This window comes from Anoplophora glabripennis, unplaced genomic scaffold, assembly GCF_000390285.2.
Source record: "Anoplophora glabripennis isolate ALB-LARVAE unplaced genomic scaffold, Agla_2.0 scaffold730, whole genome shotgun sequence".
In the NCBI taxonomy this organism is placed as follows: Eukaryota; Metazoa; Arthropoda; class Insecta; order Coleoptera; family Cerambycidae; genus Anoplophora; species Anoplophora glabripennis.
In genome coordinates, this window is record NW_019416817.1 from 45,801 (window position 1) to 68,033 (window position 22,233).

The 22,233-nt window shown below is 33.7% G+C and overlaps 1 protein-coding gene across 1 annotated transcript in view; it reads right to left on the minus strand.

The window, feature by feature from the left end:
• Positions 1 to 425: 425 nt before the first annotated feature.
• The window catches only part of LOC108913903 (zwei Ig domain protein zig-8), a 69,165-nt gene continuing 47,357 nt past the window's right edge, over positions 426 to 22,233 (minus strand). The window contains exon 3 of the mRNA XM_018719557.1: positions 426 to 535. Within this exon, the coding sequence (XP_018575073.1) occupies positions 426 to 535 (110 nt within the window). The remainder of the gene's footprint in view (positions 536 to 22,233) is intronic.

The window sequence follows — 22,233 nt, forward strand, 5'->3', positions numbered from 1 at the left end:
TTAACACCCTCACCCAAGCGCAAGATGAATACTATTTTTGAAATTCTTGCGCTAACAAACTAGCCTATTGAAAATTTCAACGTGATTGATGGAAAAAATCCTCGAAATTTGTCAAAATTCCAAAAATATTTAAACTTCGACATCCTCTAGTTTGGAAATATTACACAAAGTGGAAAATTTCTTAACGCATACATCTTTCATTTAATTCTATTCTGAAGTTGTAGTCTCTGAACTTATTTGTATATAAAAATCCACTGATAGAAAATCGTCATCGTCTCATGTGCCAGCTCTGGCCTCTCCTACACTATAACTAAATCACTTAGAAAATATCTGGACCAATATAAAACTATGTAACAAAAACGCGATCTCTGTGCTCAGTGGGTCGCAATGTGTCCGTTCACAGCCTGCATCTAGATGAGGCGGCGCTACGTCGGACGCCTCAGGACCAGCAGGAACACCAGGCTCAACAGCAGCGTGGCGTGGGAGAGGCTGGTCAGGGAGCCGTGGCCGTGGTGCATGGCAGCGGGATGTTCCCCTGAAACAAATGGGAATTGTTAAAATAATGGAACACCTCCAGGGCGATTCATAAAAGAATTCACTACAGTTTTGAAAGTTACAGTGTTGTTTTCTAAGCCGTCAAACTGGAACAAAATGTGACATAAATGTTTATCCACGAACTAATAAAACACAAATGCTTAATAATTTATATAATAACGAGCGTTCAAATAAAAACGTGGTCAAGTTGGTTCTGAAAATTTGGACGTAGGGCGTAGCGTATAGCAAATGAACTTAAACGTCATCTGTGCTATCAATTTGAATATTTCCGTTTTAAAAAGCGTTTAAAATGGTGTTTTCTCAAGAACAAAAAGTGTTTATCATAGAGTCCTACTTTAGAAATGGACGCAAGATTGATGGAATATGGAAGCATTCTATTGAGGAATGTTTCATAGAATTTCAAAATCAATTTCCCGGCGTTGTTGAGTACAAAATTTTTCAAAGTGCAGTTCAGCGTTGTGTTAATGTTTTTCGTGAAACGGGCAGTGTAACAAGAAAAGAAGGAAGCGGCCGACCTAAAAAGCGGACTGAAGAATTAAAAGAAAATGTCCAACAAATAATGGAAAATGCGCCAAGAACTTCTGTACGTGTTTTATCACAAATGGTGGGAGTATCAGTCGGTACATGCCACACAGTGTTAAAAAAAGATTTGCGTTTGTTCTCCTATCGTTTAACTTGTCAGCAAGAACTTCATGAAGTTGATTTTCCGCGACGGGCTGTATTTTGTGAATGGTTTTTAAACAACTACGGTGAACTTCATAATGTCACCTTTTTTTCTGATGAAGCCTGGTTTCATTTAAGTTGTTACGTAAACTCACAAAATATGAGAATGTGGTCTTCTGAAAAACCAAATAACTTTTTTGTCGAGGGCCCTCTACACGCTCAAAAAATTGGAGTTTGGTGTGCTCTCAATCGAAGGAGGATTTATGGACCTATTCTTTTTAATGGTACTCTTACTGCACAAAGGCATAGAGAAGAAATTATCGCTCCTTTTGTTAACCAGCTGGAAGAAAACGAAATTACAAACTTTTACTTTCAACAAGATGGCGCAAGGACACATACGGCAGGCGAGACGATGAATATGTTGAGGGAAGTTTTCCAAAATCGACTAATAAGTCTCAATGCTGAACATGAATTTCCACCGAGGTCATGTGATATTACGCCGTGTGATTTCTTTTTGTGGCCTTACCTTAAAAACACTATTTTTGAACTGCCTATTCCTGATTTAAACCATCTGCAGGCTCGACTTATAGACAAGATTCGTGAAATTAACAATACCACGAGCATCTTAGAAAATGTCTTTAATTCTTTGAGGAACAGGGGTGAAAAGTGCTTGGAACAAGGAGGGGGACACTTTCAGCAGCTGCTTTAGTTTATTGTTATAACAAGAAGGGGGACACTTTCCGCAGCTCCTTTAATTGTTTGTTATTGTTATCACGATTATTCTTTAAAATAAAGTTATATAGTCATTAACGTTATTGAAACTGACAGCTGCTATACAGCTCGTTGAGAAATGAGGTTAAGTTGGTCGCTATAAGCTACTCCCTACGTCCAATGTGTCAGAGCCAACTTCGACCACGTTTTTATTTGAACGCTCGTTACTAGTATTCATGAGTATCAAGTGAGAAATTAAAATAAATATTTCAGTCTATTTAAAATTTACATTAATTTAAAAAAAAACAATTGTTTTCATATCTTTTTGGTCACTGAATATGAATCCGACACTACACGTCAGGATATTTTGTAAACTATTAATTTATTTGCATATCTTGAAGGGCCCTCGATAGTGGATTTAAAGGTAAGATTAGTATTTGATTGACCTTTTAATACGAACTGAACAACTTTGAAGCCTCCTAGCCTCAACCCCTGTAATGTCGTAACCCTATAACTACATAATATATAGTAGGCTTGTATCTAATGACGATTTTGATAAGTATCAAACCCTTGGAATGGGGAATTCATAGTCAGTAACCTTCATGAGCCGAATAGCCCCATAACCTTATGGAACTACCAACGGTGTGAACAGGCAAAATGATTCAAATCACGATATTTATGAATAGAATAGAATAGAATAGAATAGAATAGAATAGAATAGAATATAACAGAACAGAACAGAACAGAACAGAACAGAACAGAACAGAACAGAACAGAACAGAACAGAACAGAACAGAACAGAACAGAACAGAACAGAACAGAACAGAACAGAACAGAACAGAACAGAACAGAACAGAACAGAACAGAACAGAACAGAACAGAACAGAACAGAACAGAACAGAACAGAACAGAACAGAACAGAACAGAACAGAACAGAACAGAACAGAACAGAACAGAACAGAACAGAACAGAACAGAACAGAACAGAACAGAACAGAACAGAACAGAACAGAACAGAACAGAACAGAACAGAACAGAACAGAACAGAACAGAACAGAACAGAACAGAACAGAACAGAACAGAACAGAACAGAACAGAACAGAACAGAACAGAACAGAACAGAACAGAACAGAACAGAACAGAACAGAACAGAACAGAACAGAACAGAACAGAACAGAACAGAACAGAACAGAACAGAACAGAACAGAACAGAACAGAACAGAACAGAACAGAACAGAACAGAACAGAACAGAACAGAACAGAACAGAACAGAACAGAACAGAACAGAACAGAACAGAACAGAACAGAACAGAACAGAACAGAACAGAACAGAACAGAACAGAACAGAACAGAACAGAACAGAACAGAACAGAACAGAACAGAACAGAACAGAACAGAACAGAACAGAACAGAACAGAACAGAACAGAACAGAACAGAACAGAACAGAACAGAACAGAACAGAACAGAACAGAACAGAACAGAACAGAACAGAACAGAACAGAACAGAACAGAACAGAACAGAACAGAACAGAACAGAACAGAACAGAACAGAACAGAACAGAACAGAACAGAACAGAACAGAACAGAACAGAACAGAACAGAACAGAACAGAACAGAACAGAACAGAACAGAACAGAACAGAACAGAACAGAACAGAACAGAACAGAACAGAACAGAACAGAACAGAACAGAACAGAACAGAACAGAACAGAACAGAACAGAACAGAACAGAACAGAACAGAACAGAACAGAACAGAACAGAACAGAACAGAACAGAACAGAACAGAACAGAACAGAACAGAACAGAACAGAACAGAACAGAACAGAACAGAACAGAACAGAACAGAACAGAACAGAACAGAACAGAACAGAACAGAACAGAACAGAACAGAACAGAACAGAACAGAACAGAACAGAACAGAACAGAACAGAACAGAACAGAACAGAACAGAACAGAACAGAACAGAACAGAACAGAACAGAACAGAACAGAACAGAACAGAACAGAACAGAACAGAACAGAACAGAACAGAACAGAACAGAACAGAACAGAACAGAACAGAACAGAACAGAACAGAACAGAACAGAACAGAACAGAACAGAACAGAACAGAACAGAACAGAACAGAACAGAACAGAACAGAACAGAACAGAACAGAACAGAACAGAACAGAACAGAACAGAACAGAACAGAACAGAACAGAACAGAACAGAACAGAACAGAACAGAACAGAACAGAACAGAACAGAACAGAACAGAACAGAACAGAACAGAACAGAACAGAACAGAACAGAACAGAACAGAACAGAACAGAACAGAACAGAACAGAACAGAACAGAACAGAACAGAACAGAACAGAACAGAACAGAACAGAACAGAACAGAACAGAACAGAACAGAACAGAACAGAACAGAACAGAACAGAACAGAACAGAACAGAACAGAACAGAACAGAACAGAACAGAACAGAACAGAACAGAACAGAACAGAACAGAACAGAACAGAACAGAACAGAACAGAACAGAACAGAACAGAACAGAACAGAACAGAACAGAACAGAACAGAACAGAACAGAACAGAACAGAACAGAACAGAACAGAACAGAACAGAACAGAACAGAACAGAACAGAACAGAACAGAACAGAACAGAACAGAACAGAACAGAACAGAACAGAACAGAACAGAACAGAACAGAACAGAACAGAACAGAACAGAACAGAACAGAACAGAACAGAACAGAACAGAACAGAACAGAACAGAACAGAACAGAACAGAACAGAACAGAACAGAACAGAACAGAACAGAACAGAACAGAACAGAACNGCGATTGAGAGATATTGCAAAAAAATGATTTCCATTCCTCCCTCTTCAATGGGTCCCTGTGCCCTTAGGAAGCATTTCCGGACCCATGTTCATATGAACTTTTTTACTTAGTTTTGATCATAGAATCGGCCTGTTTAGGGTTGGCAGCTAATTATGAGACACCCTGTATTATAGTAGCTAGTCAAGGAACACAATAAAAACAATTTAAAAAAAATAGAACTAAAGCACTAGACATATAGAAATACACATAGATCTAACAATAAAATTTGCTTTACAACGTAATACACGTTAGAGTAAAAGACAACTAAAAGTCATGAACACTATCCATAAAGTCACGAACGGAATAAAACATTTAGACAGCAATTATGGTTGACTAACCTTAGAACAAAAACTTAAGTATCCCTATAACCCTTAATTCTTTATCAGAAATCATCATAACGTTATGAAATCAAGTGCCCCATAACCCCATGAATACAGTGAACATATTTGTATTACTTTCTCTTGTGGGTACACATGTCTGCATGTGACCCATTTTAAATAACGCGTTAAGAGCGCCAGTCTGACGCTGGACCGGTCTAACAGTTCAAGTGACAAAGAACAGATGAAACTTCAACGCGGGACACACACACTATGGTTCCCGGAAAAGGGCCACGGCAGATTGGCGACAGGGACTAGATACATATACTTGCGAACGACTCCACAACAGGACTCTCCAACGAACGCTCGCCCTGACAACATTTCTTTTCACTGTATTTTATTTTCAATAAAAAATACTTTTAATTTAGCATTGAGAGAGAGTTTCATTTTACCGCACACCCAAAGCAACTCTCAGTCTGATTCACTGCATTCCGAGTCCCATAGGGTTATGAAACTATGGAGTCCATAGGTTTACTTGGGTTTAAGGTAATCCAGATCATTTTAGTTCTTTCGCTCTGTTTACTCCGTTCCCAGCTTCATAAGGTTAAAGAGTTATTTGGTTTTTAGTTTTTATTTTTAGTATTTTTAGTTTTTATTTTGGATTATTGTTTGTGACTATTTACTAGTAGGTAGTCCAATCGCCCTAGTTAAAATTGTATTTAAAGATAGCATTAATTCCGAATTGCACATTTTTTTGCATATGCTAGTGCTACTATTTTTTGCTAGTAGATGAGGAAAAAATTATTTTGCATGGGAGCGGAGCGAGAATATTCGGGAAAAACTGCAAAAAACTTATTTCGTGAATAACTTGAAAAGTATTGACAAACATAAAAAAGATCAGAAGTTGTAGAGATTTCTATTGATTTTTTTTGTACAGTGCGTTATTTAAGAGATATTTAGGGATTTCCATATAATGACGATTCTTATGCAAATCAGCCAGCAAAACAGGTATTTCAAAGTGGCGCTGCACTAAATGTGCGACTACTCTTTCGTTTCTTGATGAAACAAAGTTTGTTCAAAATGGGTAACTTCAAACAGAAACCTCTTTTATAGAGAATTTATGCCCTATAATTTCAATCATTTGAACGTTCATGAAATTCTCAACACTTTTCAAGTTATTCACGAAATAAGTTTTTTTGCATTTCTCGAATTATCTGGGTCCGCTCCTGTGCAGAGCAATTTTTTTCCTTATCTACTAGCAAAATACTAGTCACGTGCAAAAAATTGTACACTTTGGAATTACTGCCATCTCAAAACCTCCAGCAACTAGACTATAGATGTTGCTAGTATAATTAAATGCTATATAGTTGGAGTATATAGCCCATAGAATGGTTGTCTCTCACAATATCAGTAGTTAGGATTCTGTGGGGTTAGATATCTCTTGCATATAAATTAAAATTGTTATTGAAATTGTTATCTAGCAGCTATCAAAACAAGGCGACATTTAGTATTGGGCTTTCGCCCTCTTTTTACTGAGTTTTAGTAGTTATAAATATTGGAAACACACAAATTAATACATATATTAGAAATGGGCCAATCGGAAATGTCGACATAAAATTGTATTACATTTTCATAGTTTCAAAGGAAATATTGTTTGGTCTTTATTTCCTACTGTTGATAAATCCTGGGTATTTTAAGTTTAATAATTTCAGTACTCTTGGCGAAAATACTAACGAAACGCTGTAGTTGCTACGATATGAAATTCAAGAGGAATTAGAAACTTCTAAAGGACATCAGAGACAGAATTCCTGTAGAGATTTAAAGGAATAAATCCCTCAGCTGGCCAATTAAAACTATCATACCTTTAGTTTAACGGATAACAAAGTTTTACATTAAAGTTTTGTATAATTCTTTAGTTGAACTAAACTTCCTCAAGTTTTGATGCAATATAAGTGCATAGCAAAAATTCCTTTTAAATGAACTTGTTTACATTTTCATTTCGAATACTTTTTAGAGATTTCAAGTTTTAAATTACTTAATAAAACATTTTCAATCGTTTAAAGTAATTAATTTGAGAAATTTTCTAATGTTTTTGTGGTAGTGTCTTTTTACAATTTTTTTTGCACTAAGGTAATTTAGTTTCGGTTAAGTAAACATCATCTCATTTAATAAATGGTGTATATCAATGTAGGCAACAATATGTGAGTTCATTACTGGTTTTATGGAAATAAATAAATCTTTTATTTGTTATAACGATATGCAAATTTACTGGTAATAAATTAACATTAGCGATTAATATATCAAATTTTCAATTAGAATTTGTAAACTACACCACTATTTTCTTCGTTAGTTGTGGATTCTGTAACAACTCTGTTACCTTGAGAGTATTTTATCCGAAGTAGAGGCAGTAACACGTACAATGAGTTTAAGAACTTGTATAATTATTTTCAATAGGAACCTGGTAAAAGAATTCGATTTATAAAAATTTATTTTAGTAACAGTTATCTAGAAATGGCAGAAAAAATGTTTGATGGTGAATGTCGACAAACTGCTGAATTTCGTCATACACTAAAAGTATTGATTTAATGTCTATTGATTTAATATAAGAATATAGTTCTTTTTTGCCCCACCAGATATATATCACTGATGGGTACCAGTTTCTGCTAGGGTAGTTGCCTCACTGTTAGAGTTAAGCCATTGTTTTGTGCTCTTGGATTGATATAAAGCCACCATTTTTCATTATTTGGGACAAGAACATGTTGTTGATAAGCCAGCAAAGGATATGTAGGAAGTACTCTTTTTTCTAATTGAAAATAATTTGCGTTTTGCAAGTTTGTAGACCATTTAATTAAACAACAGTTTGACATTAAAACTTTAACATATGTCTAACAAGTGACTTTCGATATAATCCCGATGTGAAAACTGTGAATCTTTGATGATATCAGCAATTAAATTACAATTTTGTGTCAATTAGACATTATCAATAAATTACCGGTCCCACTACAAATACAACAGTGGTTAATTTATAGTATTTGTAGTATTTGTAGGTTTTTTACTGTCTCCAATAAAACGAACTAATTTAAATAGTACGACAAATTAATCATTCCAGACAACTATTTGACCGTTATAAATATCGTTCCTGTCTATTTAGTCCCCCATTATTATGACTAAACGTCGTTGCGGCAACACTAACCTTTGTGGGGCAACATACCGAATTTATAGTTCTTCATTAAGTAATTATGCCACGGCAGCCCTTCAAATCAGAGAGGTCCGCGTTTAGTTCCGTCAACTTGCCAAATTAACACGTCGCAGAACGTAATAAACAATTTATCAATAATTACCGTGCTCGGTTTATCCAGTTTTACGTTGAATTTCACTTTGCGACTAGCGCAATTACTTAAAATTGCTAGTTTATGGGATGCGGTCTTACCGCGAACGAAGCGGCGATATCTCTTGTAAATATAATGCTGCTTTTAATGTCGATGCTTTCCGTTTCCTTTTTTAATGCGGTTTAATACGGCATCTGCATGGATTCTCTGTAAAGGAGTACGTACACGTTCGGTTTGTTGCTATTTATTGACATGAGCATGTGTGATGTAACTAAAGTCCAGTAGAATAATACAGGGTGTCACCTAATAAATGTCCTTCAAGGGTATAATCCAGAACCCAAATGGTGTCGATTTAACCGAACTTGCTTCAACGAAAAACGTCGTAAAAAAGTTTTTTATTTCTTGTTTTCTTCTTAACTCAAAACCCAGTTAACCGATTTGGACAAAATTTGCTGTTGCTTAGTTTCTTTTTATGAAGTATGCAATGATTGTGTTCATATTAGGTTAAATCAAACAAGGCGTTCATTTTTCTACAACTCTGTGAATATTCTTCTGTAACTTTTTTGGACGTTTGAATTTTTACACGCAACTATCAGAAATATGTTATGAAAATATTACAGAAAATATTTATTAACACATACCCCATATTTTTTGGAAATAATTACGTATCCATAATAAATATAATAAATAACATAATTAATAACATAATAAAATAAAAAGTCTAATTTATAATAAATGTTCTACGTGTCCCCCATTCTCTTCGACACATAATTAATAACATAATAAACTGAAAGGTGGCAGTAATAAAAAGTCTAATTTATAATAAATGTTCTACGTGTCCCCCATTTTCTTCGACACATTTTCTTAAACGTTTTATGAAACTATTGAGAATAGGATTTATACGTTCGTCTAACTTGTCGTATGGCGTCTTTTACTCTATCCCAAAGTTCTTCTCCCGTATTAGGTGTTACAGAGTTGTAAACAATTGTTTTCAAATGACCCTAAAAATAAAAGTAAACGGATTAAAATCTAGACAGGGAAAAGGCCAAAGAAAGTCACTTGAACCTTGAACAATCCAACGGTTTGGAAATGCTTGATTTAAATGATCTCTCACCAAATGGCTGTAATGAGCCATCGTGCATGAACCACATTTGTGATATAGTATTAATGGGTACTTATTCGACAGCCCCAGGAAGGTCTTCCCGAAGGAATTCTAAATAATTTTGGCCGTTCGACCTTGCAGGTAGAGCGATAAGCCCCAAAATAAAATTTCCTATAATCGCGTACCAGACGTTAACTGAAAATTCGTGTCGGAAGTGTTGCTCTTTTATTGCGTGTGGATTTTCTTCGTTCCACATCCATATGTGAGAGTTTTTCCAATTAAAAACACCTCTACTGGTAAAAATAGCTTCATTTGTAAAGGCGATTCTCCCGAGAAAAGTGTGATCCTGCTGCGTGTGGAGTATAGTTGCAACGGTTTTGCGGTCAACTCCACTCTTTCTAGAATTTGTTCTTCATCTTGTACACTTCTTTGATAGGTACACATTTTTTGTGTAGAATAAAATTCTCTACCTATTTCTAATAGTTGCGTGTAAAAATTTAAATGTACAAAAAAGTTACAGAAGAAAAAAAAATGGTTGTGGTAAAATGAACGCCCTGTATGATTTAACCTAATAGGAACATAATCACTGCATACTTCATGAAGAGAAACTAAGCAACAGCAAATTTTGCTCAAATCGATTAACTGGGTTCTGAATTAAGAAGAAAACAAGAAATTTTTACGACAATTTTCGTTTAAACAAGTTTGGTTAAATCGACACCATTTGGGTTCTAGATTATACCCTTAAAGTAAGTAACATTCGTTATATGACACCCTGTATACTTTTCCCTCTTATTACTTACTTACTTATTTGAGATCATTGGTAAACTCAACATACCCGTACGTAATTTTCACGAAACCGGTATATGTCTGGTGGTGCTGCTGACGAATGATATTAGCACTCCTTGGTTTCGTAGTACCTGCGAAATAGCAGACCGATCTCTGCCACGTTGGCCGTATACTTCAAGTGTTGTGCTTTTATTTGTGAAATGTTTAAATGCTCGCATAACTGTAACATTTTGTTAACAAGCAGAAAATGTTTCCAAGAAACTGGTAGGTACATGTTTTTGTTTCCTTTCAACCCTTGCGGAAGTTGAGCGCCTTTAAATAAATATTGCGTTTGACGGAAGTGAGCAAATTAATTTGATATTCGGAAAATGAATTTACATCCTAATGTTTACTCTGCTAGCTTCCTGCTGAGGAAGTGCGGAACTTTTCCAATTTAGCAAACTTTTCCCGTTTTATAGTTCGAGATGCCCCGGTAGTGATGCAATGGAATCATTAAAACGTATAATTGCCGCTTGTAAAGGTCTTGTAATGTAGCACAATTTATCTCTGGATGTGACTTGGGTTTAGCGGAGCGTTTTAGAGAAAGAAACTGGGACATTTTTCTCAATAATTGTGTAGTGTTCGTGTGACAACTTTATTACTAGACCAACAGGAAAACAATTTAGTTAACGATTGCGATTATTTTATTCCGTGTCGTAAGGTTAAATACAGTAAAATTAACGAATAATTTTTTTTATTTTTCTCTAAAACTATTTTAAGGACCTTCAAAGTCCTTTTTCTTAAAGGATTTTGGTAGTTTTAGGAGTCGTTTTAATTTGTTTTTTTTTTTAAATTTTAATGTCGATTTAAAAAGCTACACCTCTGCAGATATTTCGAAAAATCTTTGACATTAATAAATCCTGTTTGGTGACTTACCTAATATGTAGTTCGGGCGAATTTTGTTTTTTTTTCAAAAATCGGCCTAAGTTGAATTTTTTGGGCTTAAAAATAAGTAAAAAATACACAGAACAAAAGTCTGAATTTGTGTATTTGTAGAGGTCCAGCGTCATATTGTTTATGACAAAAAGAAATTGCTCTTTTTCAGTTTTTCGTTTATATCTCCGAAAATAAGCCTCTAATAGACATGACGTATACTTATCTATTTTGTTCTTGAGGAAATTTACTACAAGGTTAGCTTTTGCAAAAGCTTGCAAAAAAAATTTTACATTACAATATTAGCAGTGAAAAAAAAAATTTGAGAATTAAATAAAAAAACAAGTTTATCTGAAATTGGATGAAACTACAGGAAAAAATAACTGTTGGAGTGCTCATCAAATACCCGCAATCCGGACCCCCAATTTCAAAATGGCGGCCTATTGCAAAATTATAAAGTCAAAAACGCGAGCGTGTTATCGGTAAAGAAAGATCGAAAGGTAATTGCATTATCTCGCGTCTGTGAAAATTTCAGATTTTTAAATTGCAAAATAAAAAAGTTATATACAAGAAAACAAAAATAATATGGTAACTAGAGCTCTTATCTCGGCGGTTTTGTAATCTACAGATTTCAAACCAATTGCATCAAACAGTGCTTAAAAAACATGAATTTAAAAAAAAAGCGTTTCAATCCGATCAATAGGAGCCTAGATATATATTTTTTAAAATGGTATTCTGGCTGTTCTATTTAATATTTTGTAATAAACTTGGGCTTGTTGTAAAGTAGAAGACTTCTTTTAAACGTTGTTTTTTTAATTGATTCGACCAAGAAATGATCAAGTAAACGTTCGTTAAAGACAGCGTGATCCGCGTGGCCGAGCGGTAGCCAGGAGAGGAGAGCGCTATGACGTCATAGTGCCCATGCTGCGCTCGCCTTCTCAAAATTCTTACTAAACAAATGGATTGTGGCACTTAGAACGCAGCTACCGGGATGTTTTTTTAACCAACTTATTTTTTCCGCTTTTTCGAATGGTGTAAGCAAAAGTCTATGAAAGATATCGCCAGACCCCGGAAAATACATTTTCATTGACTTTTCACGTTTTCTTTTGTAATTTCATTATGCTTTTAATATTTTGACAAATAAGAAAGTCTTTTTACGTATTTAAAAACAAAGGTCAATTATCTCTTTGAAAAAAATAATCACTACTCTATTTGCCGTGCTCAGAAGAAGTCAACGTATAAAATATTATTTTAAAATTTATTGTTACAATTAAATTATTGCGTAAATTGTGTCAAGTATATTACTGAATGCTACAATATCAACATTACCTGTAAACGAAGTGTTACATTCGATTCTACCATATTTTATTTAATAAATTGTATTGCTGGAGAATGTTATCTGTATAATATATTTTAGACATCGTGAATTTTGCTTATTTACTTGACAAATTCATCGAAGTCTAAAATACATCAAATATTTATTTTACTTTTAATATTCATATAAAAATTACAAGTTTCTACAAGATTAAAAAAACATCCCGGTAACTGCTTTCTAAGTGCTATAATCCATTTGTTAAGTAAGAATTTTGAGAAGCCGAGCGCAGCATGGGCTCTATGCAGGGATGGGCGTTTACGCGTCGACTTTAATTGTCGACGTCTACGTGTAGACTTCGCGTAGACTATGTAAACAACGTAGACTATGTAGACAATGTAGACAAAGCGGAGTTTGCGCTCTAATTTCAGTTTAATCTAACCTATATTATATTTGCGTTACATCATATATGAATAGAGGTACATATACCAATAAATACACATAATATTTAGTTTGAGAAAATGCAATAAAAATCATTATCTTGTGCCTCTGCAAATATTTACAGAAATATGTTACCATTTATCGTTTATTGAAAAGCTCAGCTCTATATGATCTGTATTAAAATCTTAGATCTTATATAACGAGCGTTCAAATAAAAACGTGGTCGAAGTTGGCTCTGACACATTGGACGTAGGGAGTAGCTTATAGCGACCAACTTAACCTCATTTCTCAACGAGCTGTATAGCAGCTGTCAGTTTCAATAACGTTAATGACTATATAACTTTATTTTAAAGAATAATCGTGATAACAATAACAAACAATTAAAGGAGCTGCGGAAAGTGTCCCTCTCCTTGTTATAACAATAAATTAAAGCAGCTGCTGAAAGCCTTGTTCCAAGCACTTTTCACACCTGTTCCTCAAAGAATTAAAGACATTTTCTAAGATGCTCGGGGTATTGTTAATTTCACGAATCTTGTCTATAAGTCGAGCCTGCAGATGGTTTAAATCAGGAATAGGCAGTTCAAAAATAGTGTTTTTAGGGTAAGGCCACAAAAATAAATCACACGGCGTAATATCACATGACCTTGGTGGAAATTTATGTTCAGCATTGAGACTTATTAGTCGATTTTGGAAAACTTCCCTCAACGTATTCATCGTCTCGCCTGCCGTATGTGCCCTTGCGCCATCTTGTTGAAAGTAAAAGTTTGTAATTTCGTTTTCTTCCAGCTGGTTAACAAAAGGAGCGATAATTTCTTCTCTATACCTTTGCGCAGTAAAGAGTACCATTAAAAAAAATAGGTCCATAAATCCTCCTTCGATTGAGAGCACACCAAACTCCAATTTTTTGAACGTGTAGTGGGCCCTCGACAAAAAAGTTATCTGGTTTTTTAGAAGACCACATTCTCATATTCTGTGAGTTTACGTAACCACTTAAATGAAACCAGGCTTCATCAGAAAAAAAAGGTGATATTATGAAGTTCACCGTAGTTGTTTAAAAACCATTCACAAAATACAGCCCGTCGCGGAAAATCAACTTCATGAAGTTCTTGCTGACAAGTTAAACGATAGGAGAACAAACGCAAATCTTTTTTTAACACTGTGTGGCAGGTACCGACTGATACTCCCACCATTTGTGATAAAACACGTACAGAAGTTCTAGGCGCATTTTCCATTATTTGTTGGACATTTTCTTTTAAATCTTCAGTCCGCTTTTTAGGTCGGCCGCTTCCTTCTTTTCTTGTTACACTGCCCGTTTCACGAAAAACATTAGCACAACGCTGAACTGCACTTTGAAAAATTTTGTACTCAACAACGCCGGGATATTGATTTTGAAATTCTATGAAACATTCCTCAATAGAATACTTCCATATTCCATCAATCTTGCGTCCATTTCTAAAGTAGGACTCTATGATAAACACTTTTTGTTCTTGAGAAAACACCATTTTAAACGCTTTTTAAAACGAAAATATTCAAATTGATAGCGGCGATATAGCCCTTTGACAGATGACGTTTAAGTTCATTTGCTATACGCTACGCCCTACGTCCAAATTTTCAGAACCAACTTGACCACGTTTTTATTTGAACGCTCGTTATTTACATAATATGATCTAGGATTGAAACAACATTATTTTGAAAGGGTACCTATAATATTATAAATTAGTAGAAATATTTAATAAAATTTTTTTCTATTAATTTCTGTAACTCTAACACCTTTAGAAAAAATAAAATTAACGTGTTCTAACTAAACTAAAATATCTACACAAAGTGTTCTTAAAACTTAATCAGATATTCCAAATTGTTGCTAACTTTAAAAATGATAAAATTTTCATTTTCATTTTCAATATTCATTAAAGAATATAAGCGACATATCTTTATTTAGAGATTTTATATAAAAAAAAATTGTTGGTCAATCTGACCTAACCTAAAACTATCGAGGAGCATCAAGCGAGACACACTTTTTTTTTCTCGTGAATTCTCGGCAGATATTGTTTGATCTTTTGTACTCGGTTCATACATTTTTTTTATAGATGGTTGTGATAGGTAGGTACTTTTCCAAATTCCAAATTTTCAATTTTTCTTTTTTTGCAAGAATCACGAGTTACAGCCTTACGAAATTCTTTTTTTGAGGTACATACCTACCACACCTTTTTCTAGTTTTGAGAGTTTCTTAATTGTTGACATTGTCGACATTGCCTACATTGTCGACTCTTCCAAATTAAGTCTTCATCTAGATCATTGTCTACGCGTAGACAATTGCATTGTCTACGTCGACATTGTCTACCCGCCCATCCCTGGCTCTATGATGTCACAGCGCTCCCCTCTCCTGGCTACCGTCCAGGCGCGCCGCTTGGATTACGCTGTCTTTAACGAACTTTTTCTTGGTCACATCTTGGTCGAATCGATTAAAAAATGAGCAATTTTTTTTCTTCTGTTATAAAAAATATGATGCTCGACCTCTACTGATACACAAATTTAGGCTTTTGTTCTGTGTATTTTTTTTCTTAATTTTTAGCCCATAAAATTCGACTTAGACACGATTTTTGAAACTGGCATGTGTTTGACCTAATTAGCTCGGACTATAAGTAAAGATAAATATTTATAGAATTTGTATACAATTACATCAGTCAGTACCGGAGAAATTGCGAGTGGCTAAAAATGACAGGACAACGATGTTGAGTACTTTGGATTCAAGATTCGATATTTTAAAAAAGAAATGTTTATATTATTAATTAAGTGTTAAACAAATAAAAAATAATTATGTGAATGTGTGTTCGTTCACAAAAAAATATATAGCAACATATTGCATGAATGTGATTCTAAAAACTTTGCAATAGTCAAAAGTCAAGAAAACCAATGCGTCCAAACTGATATACCTACCACAGAAAATTCAAAATTTCTACGCCACACATTCTTTATTGGATTTTTAATTATTGGGTTTTTAAGATTATTTTATGAACTTTTCGTGGAAGCGACAGTCTCAGAGTTACTTTATATTAATTCCACTTTGTATTAAGTTCATTTTAGTCTAAAACAGCTTGAAAATTGCTCACTTTTCAAATTCTTCCTTTTTTTTATATACAATTACGAATTAAAGAACTGATTGAACACTCAAAAAAACTATATTTAACATTTATTAAGAACTGTTTTTTCTAAAATGATCGAAAAATCACACCCTTTATCATCATAATGTACCACCATGTGTAGTTAGTGTAACATACATTTTAATCCCGATTTCCCTATTCATGTTTCATGAGAGGATTTTGAACTGATGTAGAAAATTAAGCCTATATATTGGGCAAAAACATTATTTCTTTTTTATTAGCTATATAAAGCAGTAAAATTGCTATAAAAAAGAGCTTTCAATTAACTCTATTACTACAACATAAAAATGTCTGTGTGGAAAGATGGTATCCTTTTTTGATAAATTATTGCAAACGATGAAAGGTCGAGGCTTCATAAAAATGAAAAATTATAAGGAATATTGCCAAGATAGCATCTATGATCAATTATGTTCATTCTTTTAGTAAACAAATCAGAAATACGAGGCTGAAATGCCATCTAACTGAACCATTTAAATTAATCTTTTATTGCTTGCTGACGTAAAAAAATGATAAACTGTCTTTCTTTGCAAGCGAAGATATGTTGGATATTTTTTATCTTAAATTTAGTGTGGCAGATTATGAATAAATGCAGTAGCGAAAAATATAACTCGTTTGATGGATTTTTGTGGAATATTTAGATAACCCTTTTATACATCTTACGTTAAAGTTTAATATGAAAAATAGTTTTAATAAAGAACAAAACCATGAACTGAACTTGGCATGTTTCTATTACAGTTCTTGATGACAAGAGAACTAAAAGAGTGTAATATCGACTTTGTTATTTTTTCATAAACTTTTCCTAACGACTCCATGATACATACAGTTATTACACAATTATTAAATAATTAGGAATTAGGACAAGTTAGGAAATTGAAACAAAACTTGACCAGTGACTTTGGAAGGGTCCAATAATATGCTTTATGAACATTGTCAGCAAAAAGACATCCAGATCTGGTGGACTGGTTGAACTCTGCTTAAATTGTACATATTTGAAGTTTATATCTTTATCTCCAATTCAGTAATTGGTCAACAGTTTTCTTCCAACTTTTGAAGAAACGTTTCATAAAAGTTTTACATTTACTGAAAAAAGTACTTCATAAAGTAAAGTCATAGAGTCACAGTGATAGCTTTTCCTGCTCGGAATAAATTCAAGAGGAAACAAAATCAGAAAGACCCAAATATTGTCGCAAAGTGAATAAGTAGAGCACTAAACATCAGTTCCTCCAAATCAACCATGAGAACATTTACAAGAAGAATATTAGAGGAATTGCTGATACCGATAGAACTATTGCAACTATAAGTAAAATAACCAGGAATTATCTTAATTTGAACTTAAAATTATTTGGAACCCGCAGCTATTAGAAAACTGTAGAGACTTCACTATATGACTATATATGACTAATATACAACAATAGTTACCCAGTAGTTTCGTAAAAGTGTGCTGCTAGAAACATAACTTAGACTAAAGATTCGGATATTTAGAAACGAATAGGAGCTATTGGTCGTTAGAATGTGATTTGAGCAACACACTTCGGATACTCTACATATTCTACAGACCAATGACGCCACTGCAGTAACAGTTCTTATTAGCTCGAATATTTCTTACGTTTCGGTTTCTTCAGTATGAGTACAGTACATTTTGTCGTTGAAGGTAATGAAAAAGCTGGTGAAATAGCTAGAATGGCTTCAGTAACTGCTTATATTAACTTGAATCCTGCTCTAGTAAGTCAAAAACCATAGTATGGACTTAATAAGGGAATAACCAGTGCAGAGACTTTGGAAGAAGTTGCCCAAGAAAAAAATCTTATTTTTTATGTTTTAACATCATTCAAACTTTTTGCAATTAAAATCTGCATAATATGTATATTTTTATTTTTCTTTTAAAGGTTAAGGTTTTTCGAGGCTAAGTTCATTTTCTTATTTTACATATTTTTTGCAATTAAATCAGAATAATCTACGTGCACCCGCTGTTTCTCATTAATTACGAAGCTTTCAGGGTATCTCTTTTGCCCCTGAATTTGACAGTACATGTCATCTTAAGGGTTATAATGAAATATTCAAGAATTTATTTTCTTAAAGTTAGTAACTTATATGTAAATAATAATTGGTATTTTGCTCTATTTTGCTTCTAGCAGACACAATAGGTAATTTCTAAGGCATTTCGTCAATTTTAATACAAACTGCCACAACACCTTTCTGAAAAGTTACTGAAATAAATAAATAATAAAATATAAATAATAATATAAAGTCAAGTTAATACTTTTTCAACAAATTTTTTCTTACCAAATAAAGTCAATATCAGAAATAGATATGCAAAAAATATCTAACCCACAGACATGATTTCTAACCATTGATATTGCGCGAAACAAGTACTCTATGGGGCTATATGCCCCTACTACTATATAACACCAGGAATATCTTGTAAGTATATAGAGTGTGCAATTTAATACTCCCGCTGCCAATATCTCCGAAATCAAGGAATTTATTTTGGTTCCTGAAACTGGGGTTGTTAGGTCCCTCCAATAGCTTCAAATTGCAGTTAGAATTGTTAGTTCAAATCTTTTTGTACAGATGGCGATACTAAAAAATTGTTTGATTCTTGGAACGTGGAAATGAGGTCCATCTGAATGATCGTTAAATTTTGAGTAATATTTGTAATATAAAATTTTTCCCAATATTTACTTGTTTTCTAAACATGTCGAGTTCAATATTATCTATTATTTTATTAAAATCATACTGAGACAAAATATTCTTTTCAAATATTGTTATAATGGCTTTGTTCACACCACATACTAATTAACAAGCAATAAATTATATAAAAAAATAATTGAACAACTACAGAAAAAGTAACAGAAAGTATTTAAAATAATAACGAGATGTAGATGTAGTTGCTGAAGTAAGTTAAAACAAAGATTATAATAAATGTTCAAAATTACGTCCTTCTGCATTAATACATAATGTTAGTCTTCTCGTTACTTCAATAATACAAGCTCTTAATAAAATGTCACGATCTAAAGCCGCCATAGCTACATACATTTTATTATGCAAATTTGCCATGTCTTCTATAGGATCCTGATATATAGTATTTTTTAAATGACCCCATAGGAAAAAATCCAACAGGATCAAATCCGGCGAACGAGCCGGACATCTTAGTTACTCCGTTAGTACTTAACCACCTTTCCGGAAACCTCTGATTTATGTGCTCTTGCACAACTTTGGTACTTTAGGAGCTGCTCCATCCTGTTGGAACCATAAATTATTTACTCTACGTTGAGGAGCAATATTACCTAATACATTTTGTAGTTCGTTTCTTAGAAAATATAAACGGCTATTCAAAATGCCGCACCAAACATTTAGGTACATAAAAAAACAGTTTGATTTCAGGTTTTGTGCAGTACTGTTGGATTATTGTCAGAGGGTCAGTTATGACGTATTATCGTACCATTATTGTGAAATCTACTTTCATCACTCCATAAGATATTATTAAGTAAATTATTGTTTTCTTAATAGAGCATTGACAAGTGAGCTATAAAATTTAATCTCCGTTGTTCATCACCAGCTCTTAAATGTCGGACAAAGGTGAATTTTATAGAGCAAATGGCGATTATCTTTCAAAATTCTGCGGCAAGATGAAATATTGGACTTGGCCTGAAGTTGCCTCAGGGAAGTCTTGGGATTATTATTAATAATTTGTAACACTCGAGCTGTATTCTCATCATTCCTAACAGTTTTAATTCGATGTCGTTTAGGTTTAGTAAAACTACCGTAATTTAGTAAATTTTGGCATAAACTTACAAAAGTTTTCCTATCCGGCTGAGGCCTCATTGGAAGACGTATAGCATGTAATCGTCGCCGTCGTGCAGCAGCAGCATTTCTTTGAGTTTCGCCAAATACTAATACCATATCTAATTCTTCATTAGTGTAATTCATTATGTAAAAACATTTTAATAACTAATTTAGTTAGGAATAAATAAATATCTAAAATAAAAATTACATACCTATGTCTATATGTAATTAATACAAAAACTTATACCTATCATACTGAAATTGTAAAATAATGTAATCATTCAAAGATATATCTACTCAGCTCCTGCAGAAAGATCTGTCTGTTTCCACATTTTATCTAGGATTGTTTCATCGGGTGACCTCTTTGCGAATGGAATTAGTAAAAACAAAATTATAAAAAACATACAATTTTTAGAAGAAATATCATTTTAAAATAAGTGTCAAATGTGTTGAATATGACTAACCTAACGTGAATTGTTTTTTACCTAACCAATATTTGTCCTTTTTAAACAGACTATCTATTGTCAGATGTAGTATCTTTACTTTATTACGAGGATATTAATCTAATTCATACAAATTCAAAAAAATGTTCATAAAAAATCTTATCAATTGAAGTCAAACAAAATTCTTTGATACTAGAAATCTAGATATGCAATAGATACGAAAAAGGAAACTATTCTTGGATTTATTTGATTTTGTTTAATACGTATCTTTATAATGCAACAAAGTTATTATCCTAAAATCTAAAAATGTTATTTGTGTTTTCCAATTCGTCAAAAAAATATTATTATTCGTTAAAGTTTATTGATTTTATAGTTATTTCTTTTTTAGTGAACTTCTAGGGTGGACGATCATATTGAAGATCCCATGACACGTGTCGGTTACTTCTACAAAACGTTTTTAGTGTGAAGTTAGAATCTTTATTGTATATTGGAAGTATTTTAAATAGAAAAATCTGAGCCGTTTCTGTGTGCAAAAGCTTATTCTAATTTGCTTTTGCAAAACCGCATATAACGCACGTACGGGGAAGTACATAAAGAAACCATTTTGAAACACGCCGTTATATTAAAGAACCCATCCGGTATAACTTTATCTTAATAACACGACGGGAGGACCACCGCAGAATTTAAATAGCTCGCTCTTATCCCTCGTCCCGACAACTCCAGATGATAATCTCTCGATACCAACAGACCCGAAAACAGGTCCCAGGAAAATCTATTCCAGTCCCTCTCGTTTACGGAAGGTGTGAGCTATTGACTTGATATTAGATCAACGGCTGATTTGAATGGAATGGTCCCTTTCGTCGGGGATTTTTTAGGGTCACCTTGCTTGTTTTGTTTACTCAAAGTAGAAGCTGTCGAAGCAAAAAATACCTAAACATATCTAGGCATAACAGTTGGAAATGGCTTTCTTTGACAGAAGTATAAATAAACTTACAAAACTGAAAAAAATAATAAAATAATTAATTGTGTTGAAGGAAACAACTACTCCGCTTACACAACTAAAACGCTTACACTCGCAATATCTCGTAAACAGCTAAATGAAAGGCAATTTTACAACGACTTAGCTCCTGCATTTTTGAAAAAAGACTGTAAAGGTATTTTGGCAAAACTTTTAAAGATAATATTTAATTATAATTAAGTTCACAAACATGGGAAAAGTCGCAAATATGTTCTATTTATAGGAAATGTACTCAGCTAAATTCCATAGCCGCTATAAGTAACACTAAAATTCTTTAAATAACCCTACGCAGTTGTCTCCATTGTAATGTTAAAATATTATATCAAAACCTTTGATCGGCTTAATCACAATCTATTGACAAGGAAATTTAAATAATAAGGTGGCTTTCATAAAGTTTCCCTATTCATAAAGTTATCGGTTTTTCGAGATATTTAGCTTTTTAGGAACAAAAATTAAAAAAGTTAGACAGATAAAGCCACAATATTTGCAGGAACAGGAGCTAAATACCTAAGTTGCATAACCATATCCTCAGAGTTACCGAATCTTCTACAGGGTGGTGATAATTCAATACCGAGTTTTGTCCAATGGAAACTATGTAATCTTGATTTTCAGTAATTTTTTTCAAATTTTCACTGCCACCCTCGCAGTTACGTGCGAATACGGAATAATAATATTAATCTATTTCAATAGAGTACTCAAATTACTTCAAATAACATAAAAACTAGAAGAGATAAGTACAGGGAACCATAGTATGGATGGAAAGAGAATAAAATGGCACATTCAAATTTGAAAAAATCAAGTTTAAATGGTTTCCAGTGGACCAAACTCGGTATTGAG